The 16565-nt window shown below is 41.7% G+C and overlaps 1 protein-coding gene across 1 annotated transcript in view; it reads left to right on the top strand.

The window, feature by feature from the left end:
• Nucleotides 1-16565, top strand: part of GALNT9 (polypeptide N-acetylgalactosaminyltransferase 9) — a 162050-nt gene that overhangs the window by 75744 nt on the left and 69741 nt on the right. Inside the window, exon 6 of the mRNA XM_049806990.1 lies at nucleotides 5941-6058. Within this exon, the coding sequence (XP_049662947.1) occupies nucleotides 5941-6058 (118 nt within the window). The remainder of the gene's footprint in view (nucleotides 1-5940; nucleotides 6059-16565) is intronic.

Raw genomic sequence — 16565 nt, 5'->3', positions numbered from 1 at the left:
CCCACTCTCTCCTCCCCCCTGCCAGTTGGATGGGGAGGAAAATTGGGAAAAAAAAGGTAAAAGTCATGGGTTAAGAACAGTTTAATAATTGAAATAAAATGTAATAATAATAATAGTAATGAAAAGAGAGATAACAAAAAGAGAGAGAAGTAAAACCAAAGAAAGACAAGTGACGCACAATGCAACTGCTCACCACCCACTGATGGATGCCCAGCCAGTGCCCAAGCAACGATACCCCTCCCGGCCAATTCCTTCCCAGTTTATATACTGAGCATGACATCCTATGGTACGGAATATCCCTTTAGCTAGTTTGGGTCAGCTCTCCTGGCTATGCTCCCTCCCAGCTTCTTGTGCACCTCCTCGCTGGCAGAGCATGGGAAACTGAAAAATCCTTAACTTGGGATAAGCACTACTTAGCAACAACTAAAACATCAGTGTGTTATCAACATTCTTCTCACACTAAATCCAAAGCACACTGTGCCAGTCACTAGGAGGAAAATTAACTCTATCCCAGCCCAAACCAGGTCATCTCTTTTCCCCTGCAGCCACCCGCGCTGTACCTGCTGCAGCAGCAGGCGGGGAGGGAGGGAGTGTTTACCACCATGAAGCACTGCTCTCTGTTTCCTCCCTTTCCCCAGGGTATTACCCAGAATAATGTCTCTCTTATATCTCTCTTCCTACAGCCATGCCATCAGGTAATTTCCACAAATTGACTATGCTGTATCTTTCTCCAGTGCAGAATCAATGCTATTCTATGCTGCATTTTAAGGCTTTAGCTGAAAAAACCATTTTGTTGTGTTTACCACATTATCCTTTGAGTGCTGCTGTTGATTATAATTAATGTTTATAACATCCTCAGTTGTGTCAAAAAATATTCCACAGATCAATTAAGTTTCACAACACCTTTGAGGTGTTGGTAAAAAACAGTACACCTCTAATTGCTATTTTGTGATACCTTCCTTCTAAAACTGTCACTATTTTACTTGAAAGTGCATGGCTTAAGGAAAAAAGTCCTTTTATATAAAGCAGGTGTGGTTTCGGTTAATATATTTTACTCTGAAGCTGTGAAGTGCTAAGGGCATGCACCTGCTCATTTGCTGCCCCTTGGCTAGTAAGCAGTGTTTAAGACGTGCTATCACAGTTGCTTTTGCTCATATATCCATTTCTGACTTTCTGCACTGTACTAGAAGTGGTAGATATACTGGAGTTTTTCAGGTACTGGAAAAACCCAGTGTAGACGGCCAAGTGAGGGTCTCATGCTTTTTGGGGAGCAGGTTTTTTTAAAAGTGTTTGCAATATGTCAATGTAATACTGTAGTCCAGAATAAAATGATCCACCTATATGCTTAAGGTGCTTTTAGAAGTGAATCTTGGGCTTTCAAGCTGCTGATGCAGTTCTCAGACTTACCGGGTATTATTATGTGTGCTTCACAGTTGGAGAAACAGAGGCAGAGGGAGGTGACTCACTGAAGACCAGATGAATGACAGAGCTGGGAAAAGAGGCAGGGTCCCCCAGCCCACAGCACTGTTACCAGCTCACTGGGCTGTACAATTGCATTACACTTAGTTTACAGTTGGGTCAGTCAAAGCACAGGGAAGTTAAGGGCCTGGGCGTGATGAGGACTGAATGCCCCAAACTCTGGTTGAACCTGATGGAAGTGTTGAACATGCAGTATGCAGAATATTCAACATTGTGCATCGTAGGCCAGTTCTTCCATTGCGTCAGGATGCGACCAGAGCAGAACCACAGGTTTTGTTAGTTCAGCATCTGGGGTTGCAGCCGTGCTGCTGTGCAGAAGAGCAGTGGCTGCAGGCAGCCAAATTCAGGTAGAAAAAGGCACTGACGGTGGCAATTTGTGACTGGCTTCTCTGAAAAGCTGGATGTGGTTCCTTCCACCATTGCACTGCTATTGTTGCTCATTCCTGAAAACAATTTTTTTCTGAAGAAGCCATGAAGGCTTGTGGAGTCTGTATTTGAAAATATCTAATGAGAAGAAATAAAACCTAGGAGAGAGAGACGGAGTTGCAAAGGCAGTCCTCAGTGGCATTTGTCTGTGAGTGATGATTATGTAGTTGCATCTAAAATGGATTTCCCACCCCCATTCAATTAACAAGTCAGTGTTTTAATGGACAGAGCCGACAGCTACAAAAATCCATCCCCCCGAGAGAGAGATTCCAGCACCTGAGAGCAGTCTGCAAAGCCTAGCGGTACCGTTCCTCATTAGGAAGGAAGGAGAAATGTCCTCATGGGAGCATCCTACTGCTGTAAGAAGCTGCCTCTAGAGGATTTGGGGAGGGGGGAGGGCTGGTAGGAGAATCAGTCTAAGCCCAAACTAGCAGCTCAGTTTTGCAAAGCAGCGATGCTCTAGCCTTCATCCAGCGAAACCTGTGTTTAGCTTTAAATACATAAAAAGGAAAATAAAGAATGTGGCTTGTGTTTCTTCCCCCCATCTCCTTCCCTTTTTTTCTCATGGTTAACACTTAAGAATTACCTAAATATTCCCTCAAAGGCTTATTTCATTTCAGAGCTACTGAATTCCATTTTCTTGGTCATATCCTTCTTTTATTTCAGTTTCTAGACCAAATTTATTCCTTGGTAGCCTAAAGTATGGTTGTCAGTGGTACAGGATGTGACAGTGGGATATGTAGAAAGGCTAGGTCTGGTCCTGTGTACAGGAGAGCTCTCAGCCTTTTTAGGCAAGTCTGTCTTCAGGCATGGTTCTAGGAGCTATAAGCAGGAAGATGCATTTTTCCCAAAAACTTGAATTTATAGATGCCATATGTTTTGCAAAGATCCTGGTGTATAAGTATATGCATCAACAGAAGATGGATGTGTCCAGCCAGGAGTACCCAGGACCATGCATGGTTTTCACAGGGCTCTGAGACAACTTCTAACTAGAGACTGATTCAACAAAAAGTCTTCACAAATAACAGCACCAAACAGAGAAGTGCTGGAATTTCTTGCACACACAAAAAGAAGACTGTGGGGTGTGGGAGAGGTCCAAGCACTGAGGGTGCTGGTGGTGACCTTGCTGCAGTTTCTTTGTAGGGTTTGTGACATCTGGCCTCAGTTTCCTCCAGCCTTTTTGACTGAATGTGTGCAGGGATCTGGCTGAGAGCTGCACTTCAGTCCAAAGTCATCTGTGAAAGCCAGATGTTTGCCTTTGTAACTGCCATTGAATCTTGTCCCCCAGCTCACGATCCAGGGAATGCATCTCACTCTCTAAGGGTGGAACGTGAGAAAGTTAATCAAGCTATTTCAACTTTGTCAGGAACACTGCTGATCAAATGTGTTTCTATCAACAGCTGCCTTTTTCAATTATGCAGAGAAAACATGAGAGGGATAGTGTGCACTGCAGTATAGGCTTGTAATGATCTGAGAGGTTGCAATGGCTTTCAAACTGAGAAAAAGTGCAAGGGAGAGAAGCTGAAGTGGTACCAGTAATGTGAATGCTACAGCAGAGTCCATTACAGATAAGCAATAGCAGCGCTTCAGCAAATGAGCATTCTCAAGGGTACCAAATAGTTCCTGCCATAGGTTGGACTGTGTTTTGCAACGTCGGGATATGCATTTAGGCCCAGGAGCAAAGAATTGCTTTATCTAACCACATCTTGGCCATTTATTTAAAACCTTTTTAACCTCCTGCTGTAGAAATGGTGAACTGCTGATGAGAAAAAGCAACCCAGATGTGATAACACCTTTCCAACAGCCACCTGCTGCTACTGGTGAGATCCACCAATACATGGGTAAAAAATATGTTCATTGTCCCAGCCAGGGCAGTTTTTCACATGTGTATGAAACTGCCTCATGGGCATGTTTCTCAGATGTCATGGGCAAATACTTTGTGAATAGCTTTCTGTACAAATTGAAGAAACATGCAGGTAACTGGGACAAGAAAGACTTCATGGTGACAGTATAACATAAGTACATTACAAAGGAGACTTCTTAAAATAGGTGTTAGACCTTTTCCATCATCTTTGTTTCTATAGGGCATTTTTGTGGTGTATATATATAAGTTTGGGCCATACATCTACTAGAAAATAGAAAATTGGCATAAGCTAGAATTTACCTGGTATCTTTTTATAATGGCACTATTAGGAATGATGCTGTATCTGCCAGATGGTCCAAAATCGCCTCCCTTTCAACGGAAGAGGGCGCGTAGCTCATTCTTCTAGGTCAGCTCCAAAAGCGTTCAGTTTCTCAAATGATTTTACAGGTTTTCCTGATTCAGCGGTCTGGGCTGTTGGTATCCCGTTAAAATGGGGGGTCTGTCCCCAGGGCCTGGGCACATCCTGTAGATCAGCCTGCAGGATGGCTACCCATGATCTTGCAGTAGGCACTATGCAACCTGCAGCTGAATTCCAAGTCAAACATGGAGCTGCAGGCTCTTGTTGGTTTTCCACCTTAAAGTTAGTCACGCTTACATTTTTAAATTGTGGGCTATAGTAGCAAAACCTAGCTTCTACCTTGAATTTCAAAGAGGCAGGTGGTGTGACCAGTACAGAGATGCAGAGAAAGTATGCACAAATGAAACTAGCAAATGTCACTAGCTTGTATGGCATTGAAATAATGCTTGTGTTCATATGGTAAATGATCTCAGAATTTGTTGTCATGTAGTTGTCTTGGTTATGTGTTATGTTTTGCATTTAGGATGAGAAGAATGTTGATAACACACTGATGTCTTCAGTTGTTGCTAAGTAGCGTTTATGCTAAGTCAAGGAATTTTCAGCTTCTCATGCCCAGCCAGCAAGAAGGCTGGAGGGGCACAAGAAGTTGGGAGGGCGCACAGCCAGGGCAGTTGACCCAAATTGGCCAAAGTGGTATTCCATACCATGTGATGTCATGCCCAGTATATAAACTGGGGAGAGTTGGCCTGGGGGGATCGCTGCTCAGGAACTAACTGGGAATCGTTCAGTGAGTAGTAAGCAATTGCATTGTGCATCACTTATTTTGCATATTGCAATTCTTTTATTTTTATTGTCATTTTATTATTGTTGTTGTTATCATTATTATTCTCTTCCTTTCTGTTCTATTAAGCTCTCTTTATCTCAACCCATGAGTTGTATTCCCCCCCCCCCCGCCCCGGTTCTCTCCCCTATCCCACTGGGCAGTGGAAGTGAGGGAGCAGCGAGCAGCTGCGTAGTGCTTAGTTGCTGGGTGGGGTTAAACCATGACAGTAGTGCTGCTCAGTGACAGGCTTCAGACTGCTTTGTAAAGGAGAGCAGAACCATAGTTTTACACATAAAGAAATTGATGCTCAGAGAAGGGAAATGATTTATCTGAAATCACCCAGTTGGTCAGTAGCAGATCTGAGGGCAGAGTCTCTTCATCTGAAAATTTTTCCTTTTCTGAAGACTGACCTCAGCAAACACAGAAATGTTAATTGTGAAACAGTTTCACAAAGGCTGAGATTTATCTGCTAGAATTGACTCCAGGAAGTCCTTTGCCAAACTTCACACCATGATCCATGGCTCTTGACATGCACTTTTTATATGTGTATAAGTGGATGCCTCATTTCTGACAAAGCTTATGGGTTTTTTTTGTGTATTACTCTTCAAATGAAGTGTTGTCTAGTTCTTATGCTACCCTGTATGGTGGTGAACTTCAGCTCCAGCACAGAGGTTGTGTCTATAAAACAAAGGAAAAACAGCCTGATGCTTCACTTGCATGCATGGAGTACTTGACTTCACATCTTGTGTCTCTCTCACAGACAGCTGGTCCAAGTGTGTCTGGCAGTGTGCTACTTATTTGGGTGGCTCTGGTCCCACAAGGTCCTCTGTTTGTTGGGGGATGAAGTGCAGTGTGATTGGACACTAATAGATCAATTTAAAATGTAAACTTGAAGGCTAAGAACTGTTTTGTCTGTGTAAACTTGTTAGGAGGTGGGTTCTGCAGTGGCTAATAAATGACTTAATCTTTTGCTTTAATCTCTCTGTGCAGGACACCAGCCATGATTGGATGCTCCTTTGTAGTGGACCGAGAGTATTTTGGTGAGATTGGCTTGCTTGATCCTGGTATGGAGGTGTATGGAGGAGAAAACATTGAATTAGGCATGAGGGTGAGTAACAAAGAGACTTTGTGCCATGTCCATTTGCAAAGAAAGAGAGGGAGCCTGTGGCCCAACAGAATTGCTGTCTGACTGATAGGCTATTACGCTGAGGTAATTGATATTGCAACACTATCTGGAACTGACAGTCCCAGTAAATGAATGTTTCTGGACTTACTGGCCTTGAGAGAACTGATAACAGTCAAAAATATGGTTTATTGGTTCATTCCGTCAGTGTCTGAATCCAATGAGACAGATTTTCCCTTTTCCCAGTAGCTGTGCTTGTGCAAACAGCTACACTAAGTCTTCATGTCCTCATTGCACCCAGATGATGTTGTACGCTTGTGGCCTAGCAGCTGCAGTACCAACAGAAAACTAAGGCCAGGCTGGTAGAAGTTAGTTGTAATATTCTACATACCATGCATGAGGAACGCTGTGGTATTTTAAAACTTTAAGGGTCCTTCTTATAGAACGAGAACTACAAGGTACTGGTATTCGATCCTGTTGGACAGGTCAGTGCAGAGTGTGGAGAGATGACTTTGGGACAGTATCAGTCCACCCTGTGCTTCTGGACCTATAGGAGGGTTGATACTCGTGATCCTTTGCCCTTCTTTTCAAGGTGGTGCTGGCCAGCAAGTCCTTCTGAAGTCCAGGAAACATGTCTTTGCTTAGCGCTTGGAAATTAGGCCACTTAATGTTGCATGAACACAGTTTCCTCATTATAAAGCTGACTGTTTAATTATTTTCCCCTTACTCTTTATTCCCTGCTTCACAGTAACACGTCCCTAACCATGTAATGTGCTCATTAAAGCGTATATTCTGCTCATGGTGGAACACTGAACATCAAATTAGTCCATTCTTTACCTGACTCTTTTTTTCTAAAATGGCTACAAACTCCTTCACACCAGTGGGCTGAGGAAGAAGGTCATTGCAGCAAGAGTTTATTTTCACATATGGGTGTGTATTTATTATTCCAGCATCGCAAGAGGGATGGGGTTTGTAATGGGACTGTGTGAATACACTGCTTATACTTTAAGGTTCAGAATTCACATAGGAGACAGAAAAACTGCTACCACAAATCATCCAATTTTCCTTAAGAGGGTCAGGCTATTACCAGGATTGTGTGAGCTTTCCTTTATCATTGTGCAGGGCTTTGAGCTGTTTGAAACTTTTTCCACATGGCTGCTCCCAGAATAGATTGAATGCTCTGGCAAAACTCTGGCGTAGCTGATGAATAAGCCTCCTAAGAAATCTGAAAGCTGTCGCTCTTCCTTAGACAAGAAGAACTTGCTGAGTACGATTAAGGCTTCTGGTAAACAGAGGCAAAGGTTTTAATAGGATTATGAAAGGGCACTTGCTTGAAGAGACAAGGATTTGAAGTGAGCGAGGACAGGTTTTCAGGGGTAGGGAACCTGTTAAAGTCTGCAGAAACCTAGGATCTAGAAACCAGCTCTCATTCTTTGGGTTTTTTTGGTTTGGGGGTTTTTTTTTTTTTCTTTTTGGTTTGAGGTTTTTTTGCCCTATAAAGAATAATTAACCCTACTGTTTGAAAAAGGCTTTATGAAAGTACAAGAGTATGAGTGAGTTCATTCTGAAATAAGCTGTACGTCCATAGCATGGATCTGTAACTGTGTTTTCAGCCTGGATCTAGCATGGTAAGTAATATACAATGTCTGCCTCCTAATTTGCAAGTCCTACGCGTGATCCCCCTCCCGTGTGTCTTTCAGAGCTGTCAGAAACTAGCAGTGGAAAATACACAGGAACTTTCTCCCTTCCCTCTAGGATATTTATCAAATCACTGTGAATTTACAAGGTGGGTTTTTTTTTAACTCCAGAATCTCAAAGTAAGTTGCAAAAAATCATTCCTTTCCCAAGGCCTGGTGCACTGACCCACGCGAGGATATTTGGCATATCCCCTGCACCTGCACAGAGGGATGCTGTTGCCCATGTGTGACTCTGCTTGTGTGGAGCAACGAAAGACAGAAAAGGGAAGGAATAAATGATTGAATGAGTAAAGAGCAAGAAATAATATAATAATAAATAATAAAATAGCAGGGAAGTGGTGGCACATTTTTGGCTGAAAACAGTCCCCATTTAAAATAGCTGTAACAATAATCCCTTAAACTTTTTTGCAAACTATTATGTTACTGCTAAAAGAAAAGGGATTAGGCTTGGAGTGTCTGAATTAGATTACATTGCATCTAATGAACCCTCATTTAAATTGTTTTAATAAAGTGAAATAGGAAAAGTCAGTGAAACTAATGAGCTGATTTGGGAGGATACTGTTTGATAACCCAGCTAATCTGCCTTAAATCTATTGTTTATTAAAAAGTCATCATCTTGGGTATTCCACTATTGGATTTTCCCTTTTCTAAATATCATAGATGGAAATATTTAAATAATTAACCTAACTGATTTTCTGTATTGAGTAAGCAGTGCATAAACTGACTGGGGCTACCACATCTATTGAAAATATTTAGGGCTCTGCAGCTCTTTTTTTAACTCATATTATTTTTTCTGTAAACTTCATATTGGTTAGAGCTGTGACATTCTCCTAATGGGGAAGCTTTGCAGTGAAGCCAATACCTGTTTGCCAAGCTAGGGAGATTCTGGTTTGGTTGAGAAAAAGCACCAGCTGTTCTGGGAAATAAAAGGGAGATGGACATGATTGCAGGCTTGTGACAGTAAGGAAATAGATGGACTCTTATATAATGCCATCTTGTACTATATTTTTCAAAGATGACAGTTTCACCACAAGACAGATAAATACAGGACGGAATTCTGTTATGGACAAATGGTGCTATTCTCTTAGTGTTCGCCAACCAGCTACTGAAGCTGATGGGAATTGTCTGTGAGCACCTAAAAGCTGATTTTGGCCAGGAATTTACAAAGCCAATCGTGGCTGATTCTTATGTGGATGAGGTGCCCTTCACAAGCACAGGCAACTTGGCTTGTTAGCTGCATTCAGGCAAGCACCACACGGCTGCGTATCCCCATAGATCTCATGAGCAGTAGATAGCCCTATTTTCATTTCAGCTGTGTTTCAGCTGTCCTTTTCCCAGCCCAGAGGCAGAGTTAAAGAAAAACAATCGTACTTTCTCCTGCAGCAAATCTGTGGATGTGTCTGTGCCTGAAGAAGACACCCTAAGCTCAGGGTATATCATGTTCACCTTTGCTGCTCCTGGACTTCAAATGGTCTCTCTGACCTGTAGTACAGACAGATGTCTCAATAGTAAGAGAAATTCAAGCAATGCTTGGATGTAGAGGAAGACAGGGATCCCTTTAAGTGTGGGTCCCAAATTATGACCCTGTAAGAAACTGCATGGTTTGCAAGTGGCATGTAAGTTGCCTTCCAAGTAGGAGCTACAGGCACACTTAATTATTTAGAAAGGGATCATATAAACATTAAAAGCCTAGTTTATGATTTGACCTAATACAAGCAGTTTATGATGCATCTTTTTATAGCGAGTCATTAATCATTGCACTAAGGATCTCTCTCTTCCTCTGGTGCTCCAGTGATAAGGTGAATGAATTGCTCTTCTTTTTATTTTGTACCCATCAACTGTAATGGTGGGTGGGAAAAGATCAAGCATTTATTTTAAAGGATGCTCTAGTACAAATTAATTTCTGCTTCCACCATTAAGAATCCAAACAAATTAAATAAAAAATGTTGCCACACTGACAACTGTAAGCAAAACTTTTTTTATGGCCAGCATCAACTGACCATACTACTTTATTCTCAATAGGACTGTGACATACCTCAAAGGAGGGAATCTGCATCAGTCGATGAATTCTTCTTAGAGGTGCTAACTCAGAGATTTGAAAAAAACCAACAAAAACAACAAAACAAATAACATACACACACCCCCCACCCCCTCAACTAATGACCCAATTTGAGATATCTTAAAGAAACCTACTGTTTAAGAGGTCCGGGCCAGAGAAGTCAATTAGAGATGTCCCTAGGTACCAGTGTGACGAATTAACTATGGTGAATTCAAGCAATGGCTTAGCTCTCCAGCAGAGCTTAACTGGGTGCTTAAGGTTAGTTGTGACCTCGGCTGGTGCAGATGTGTCACAGGTAACTTTGGCCAGTTTTGGCAGCTGGCAACAGTATGGCTCTGGGAACACACAGGTCATCAGGATTGAAAAGAATTGTCTGAAAGCAGGATAAAAGCTCAGATCATTTGGGCTCTCTGCTGTTGCGATTACATTGCTAACGGTGGCCAAGCTGCCTAGCTGAAATCAGGCGTGGGTTATGTATCTAGAAATGCAGTCCCACTTCTGGGCTTTGCAGAAATACTGTGTGTACTGTAAAAACATCATAATGCAGATTCACTGAAATCTCTTTATGAGGAAATAGGACTCATTACCTAATGGACTTTCATATACACAAGCTAATCATTATACTTTCCAAACTTACGCTATATGGCCCAGCTTTACTTTCTTTGAAAACAGATGAACTACATTTTCTCTGAACAGAAATGCTAATAGTAGTTTGTTGAATAGTGAATTCTTGACCTGATTTTATTACCTTTATCTAGGGAGATTTAGAGTCCTTTGAGCAGTCAGTGTTTTAAATGCAGATTCTAGGCTGGTATGCTGTAATAAAAATGTCACAAGGCTTATGTATAGCAACCTTTAATTCTGAATTCTGGACAATGCTTTTTATCCTGTGTGATTCATGAGGCCAGACCTCTAGTCTTAGAGCTAAGTAGAAACCCTGTTCTGGAGAGTTTCTCAAAATTTCAGGTTTTTTCCCCCACATGCTGTTGTAAAATACAAGTGAAAATTGTACAAAAATACAGGTTAATCAAAATGTTTTCTTTTGGTAAATCCAAAAATACTTCATTTTTGTTTTGACCTTTCCCAGGCTGTAATTTTTAGTATAATTTATTTCAGTTTCAAATGAAAAGTTTCAAAAGAAATCCTTTCAGTTTGAAGACATTTAATCACTTAAATGGTGTTAATGAAAATTCACAATTGCTGGCATCTGAAAATGTAGTGCACTCTGTCCTTGGACATGCCTATTCACACTGGAGTGTGATAAATCAGCATTTTCAGCATGAAGTTAAATGCTCTTAAAATGTTTCTGACCAGTTCTACTCTGAACTCTGCACTGCCTAAGCAAAACCCTAATAAGTGATGTAATCTACTCTTATTGGAAGTTGCCCCGTTGCATAGGTTGCAAAGATCTCTGTGATAAATTTCCTAGGTGGTACCCTCCAGATAAGCCATGTAAGTAAAGGTGTCCTCTTTTCCAACTCCAGTTTAATTTAGCATTTTTATAGGCATTTCCTAAGCTAAAAGAATGTTAAGCTTGTAAAGTCAAGCGTTAAGAAATCATGAAAGGATTGAATTCATGGTGCCTGGATTACATTAATTCACAGCTCCTTTCCCTCTTTGAAATAGGGATTGGAGCAGTGTGTTCTATGGTCATGTGCATATATGCTGAGCCAGGTCCTCTGCCTGTCTAAATGTTCAGCATCTTTTAATTCCAGCAGAGTTTCATTGATTCAGAGAGGATGAGATTAGGCTTGACATTTGTATATAGCAATAATGCTTTCTGTCTGGAAAAGGAGACAGACTTAGTTGTAAGTGAAGACGCTCATGCAGGCATTAAATCCCAGGCTGCTGAACCCTGGACTGTCTGAAGTCACCACGAATCACCGCTGCCCCCGTTGCCAAAGACTGCAACTGCCAGTCCCAAGGGGCTACGTGAGGCGATAACTCTATTAACAGCTTGGAGAAAGCTGTTAGCAGCCCTGGTTACTCTGGTCCTGGCTCTGTGGTTGTATCCTCCCAGTAACTGGTGCTCGTGCCTTCGTGCAGTGAACCAAAGAGATGCAGTGCTGTCAGCAAACAAGAAAACCATGAAAAAGCAGATGAAGAGGACAGGCTGAATTCCAATGTGACAACCAGAGCCTGGTGCCAGGTTTCAAATGTCTGACATCAACCACGTTTCAAACTGGAGGATTTTCCGTGTAAAGGGTCTTCCCACACATGAAAGAGAAGAATGTGAAAACGGTGTAAAGCAAAGCCAAGCAGCTAAAAGACAGCCTTTGATCTGTTCCAAGTTAGAGTACTTGGGTTTTTCTCCGACCAGATCATTTACATAGTCTTAATTGTACTCTAAATGGGATGCACGATCTTGTTTCTGGAGAGAGAATCCAACCTGTCTGCAATTTCTTTGAACCACAGTGTGCTGCTTTTTTTTTTTTTTTTTCTCCTTTTTATTGAATTGAAAATAACTGTAACCTTGAATGGAAACAATGTTTTCATGAGAACATAGCGCAATGGTGCTCTAGCATGAAATTGCCAGCAAACTACAGGACTAAAGCTTGTGAATACCGTTAAAAACACTCTCTAAAGTGGGAGCATTGGAAATAGCTCAGAAAAGAGCATCTGGCCATTTGGCTTCAATATCACATCATGCTCCATCAAGTGTAACATTTTATGTTACAAACTCTTTCATGTACTAGGACATTATAAAAGCACAAGGCTGGAAATCTCAGAAAGAGATCAACAGTGAAAGAACTGAGGAAAGAAAATGCTTCCTTAGTCTTTGCTGCTTTCTTCTCAGCCACTTTCCTGCAGATTTAATCTAAATCTAACAGAGGTTCCTCTACAGTGGCAAGTGTGAACTGAATAAGAGAGAGAGAAAAAATTCACAGAAGTTGAGTGTGCTAACTGTGTTGGGACTGAAATAGGTTTTACTTGCCTAATGATGAGACTAAACCAAAAGATTAGAGATGAGCTACAGCTGGTCAGAAACTTTCTGGTACCACATATTTTCTGTTGCAAAATAACAACTCATCCAGAACTCCAAATGTTCTGTAGAACTCTAAATTTTGATGCTGATTAGTGAAAGCCTGGCTTGGGCTCTTGTGTACCCAGATGTGCCCAGCTGTCAGTCCTTAGCTGGGTCTCAGCACACCTGGCAAAAGGTTTCTTTGAGATTTTTGGAACAATTTTGAACCTTTTTCAGAACATTTTTAAAAAATAAAAGTGTCAGTGCTGTAGAAAAACTTTGTCTTTCCACTCAAAAAAAGAAATGCAAAAGTGTTTCAGGATACCAGCTGTTCCCAGAGCAGGGAGATGCCTATTTTTTAATTGACCTTTTGATTAGCTTCCCAGGTGGTTCTTGCTTTTCTGGGGATGAGAGGTTTAATCTGACCCTCTAGGAAGTACAGAGGGCTCTTAGGGTGGCAGGAGCCCTTTCAGCCTGGGCTTCTGCAGTTGGAGCAAAGCCTTGGTTTGGGCTAGTGTCCTGTGGGGAGGTCCCTGACTCAGACCAGCAGCCTGGGTAAGTCCTGGAGGAGCAGCCAGGGGATGTGAGATCTGCAGCCCAAACTGCTGTCCTTGGCTGTGGTCAGGGCTCCTACGTGTGGTCATGTTGCTGAAGGGTTTTTCCCAGGTACCATTCTCTGGGCAAACCATCTCATTTGGGAAAACGTACTTCAGCCTCAGAGGTGAGCTGTCAGATTTATAGGATCCTCTAGTCTTGAGTGCAGGGTCTGGAAATGGGATTGTAGCTATTGAAATGTATGAATTGCCATCGGTCACTGAGGTGCTACCCTTGTAGGAAAATTCAAGTCGCCATTATTTATGATGTTAAACAGAGGCATATAAATCCTTACCACTGGCAAGTGGAAACGTGAGCCTGAGGAAAACGGAGCTGATCTTTGACGAGTTGTGGGTTTGGAGGGGGAAGTCTTGTGGGGTTTAGGTTTGTTTGGTTTTGTTTTAATCCTGCCTGGAAAACTTTGGGAGGTAACAGGACATTTTTTTACTGTATCTTTTGCAGTCTGCTAAAGAAACGTCTAACTGACTAGTAATTATCTTTCGCAATAGTGTTGCCTGAATACAGTAAACATGTTGAGCTGACCTGTGTGACAGATACCTCTGAGCTGAGGAGCAGGAGCAGGGAAGGAATAATGCATGTACCTGTGCTTCTGAATAAAAGTTGACTCCTCGGTGCCAAAAAATTATACCATTATCTGTGTTGTGTGTAATACGCAGGAAAAAAAGCAACACTGTGCATGAAAGAGACAAACTATTTTCTATTGAAGGCAGCAGTTTAGCCACCAGCGAGAAATTTTTAATGCAAGTCATCTATAAAGTTGTTTTTAATGGCCTGCATAGTGCAATGGAAAGGGGCCCCTTGGACAAGGCGGCTGTGTTGTATAGCAGGTCAAGCACTTGACTGGGGAATACTTGCCAGCTGCATCATCTTGAGGACTCTGTTTCCTACCCTTCCTCTTCAGTTTGCTCATCTGCAAATGGCAATGATAATATTAAGTGTATAGTGGGCAAAACAGTCCAGGGAAAGGTAAAGTTGTCAGCTTTACAGTGGCAGAAATTGTCCTCTGAAAGGAGTGCAGATGAGCTCTTATTAGTTGTTTTGCAGCTAATATTTCAGGACCGCACTATCAGTCAGGCACCTTGCAGGAAGGTGGCAGGGAGAAACAGTTTCTCCCCCGAAGAGCTCACATAAGAATGAGACCTGGCATAGAGGTGCCAAAACAGGGTACAGAGCAGGGAAACGGATCCCTGTTCCGCCAAGCACAGACAGAAAATATACAGATGTGAGTGTCTGTGGGCATGATGGCAGTCCTTGGTGCAGAGTCAAAACAGTGAGCAGATAAGAAGTTCATCTGTTGCCACCTAATCTTTCTCCTGCAAGTAAACCCTAAAGTATTTTCCCAAGCTTGCCTCAGTTTCATGATCTCTTCCTTTTTGGTACTGATGGCAGTGAGCATTTCCTTGCAGTCATGTCATAGAATGACACCAGTCATCAGTTGTCCAAACAAAACAAAACCAACCAAACAAAAAAATTGCTCATCCTGCAGAGGTATATCATTTCCTTCAATTCAGTGTCCTTTAAAAGCTTTGGGGGAATGTTTCATGACAGTATTTTGGGACATGATGTGTGCAATAATGTACCTTTAGGTCATATTGGCTGCCAGGAGTTGGGAACTTGATGACACCCATTCACCACATTTGCTCTGTACTTTTTTTCATCATTATTGAGGAGCTGAATTCCTGCTTTTGGTCCTGCACAGATAAATTAAGTCATTTCAGTATGGAAGGAAGGAAATGGAAAAAAAAAAAAAAAAAAAAAAATCCAATAAAACATTTAAAGAGTCCCTTGAAGAGTTCCAAGATTCTCTCTCTCAAATTTTGTTTCCTACACAGGAAAAATAAGGAAGCAGGTTGGCTGAAATGCTTTATTAGCATGTTTATGGTAACTTACATAGCTCCATATATAGTTTCACAGCTTGCATACTGCAGCTAGACTAGATCCATACAGACAAATTACCTTTGCATCATCATATGTCACTGATTCTCTTCCATGAACATCAGATTATATTGCACGGCATATATATAACATGCACAAATGCATTGGTCAAAATGCCAATTGCTTTCCATTGGTAACTTTCTTCCAACATAATGGAAAGGTGTTAGCTAGTTAAAAGAAAGGAAAAACAAGCACAAAATGACATATCTGTAATTTTTCTTTGTATCCCAGGCTTGTAAAAGGCAGATCTCGCTGAAAATCATATTTAATATGACATACAGAATTTATAGCATGAGAAATTCAGCCAAGGGGAATCCAGAGAAGCATCAAAATATGCCTGCAAAATCTGCGTTAGGTGCAACTGCATATTACATATTCAAGTGTTTTGACTGTAATAAAATAATCTATTCACGTGTTTCAGTAAGACTGTAGCTGCATATTTCTACCTAAAATGCCACTTAGATTTCCTCTGCGTTTCTAACAGCATGTCATTTACACAAATATCTTCCTATCAGCAGAAAAACAAACAATTCAGTAACTTTGAAGCATGTCACGTCCATAATTCCTAGCACACTTTGGGTGAGCAGGTAAATAGGTATGCCTCCACTTAACCAAGGGAAAACTGAGGCAGAAGGCTCTAAAAATGTCCTCTTGGGACATCTGAGAATCATTTGATGGCAGAGGCCAGGTTGGAACTATTTTAAATAGACTTTATCGTCTTTCCCTACCAAGTGCTCTGAATTCAAAGCCTGAAATGATTACTGGAGGTTACAGCACGTGCATGTGTTAGAGGAACTGTACTTAAAATTCCTACGTTCCTTTAGAGCACGACTGAGTGAGGAGAGGACAAGGATGATGGACTTCAAATGGAATAAGCAAATTCTAAAGCCTGTTCCTGAGCAGGAGTGTGAGAGCACATTCAAAGCAATTCTTTTGAGATCTGTTTTTTCTGTTCCTGTTTCCAGTTGATCTGGCCATGTTGTGCTGGCAGGTATATCCTAGGGGGTTGCAGAGTTTCTGATACATCTTCTGCATTGCCCTTTGTGGCCGGATCACCAGCCGCTGTCTCTGTTCCCCCCTCAGGGAGGGAAGGTGATGTTATTTTCTGTCTTTTCCTTTGCCGCCCCTTGACTCACCATGTGGGGTCAGCCTGGCAGTGGTCTGCTGAGGACAACCTGCAGGCAGACATATGTCATATTCCTTCTTCACTCCTTTCCCTCA

Source organism: Accipiter gentilis, chromosome 7 (genome assembly GCF_929443795.1).
Source record: "Accipiter gentilis chromosome 7, bAccGen1.1, whole genome shotgun sequence".
Classification (NCBI taxonomy): Eukaryota; Metazoa; Chordata; class Aves; order Accipitriformes; family Accipitridae; genus Astur; species Astur gentilis.
This window is presented reverse-complemented; position numbering and strand designations above follow the sequence as displayed.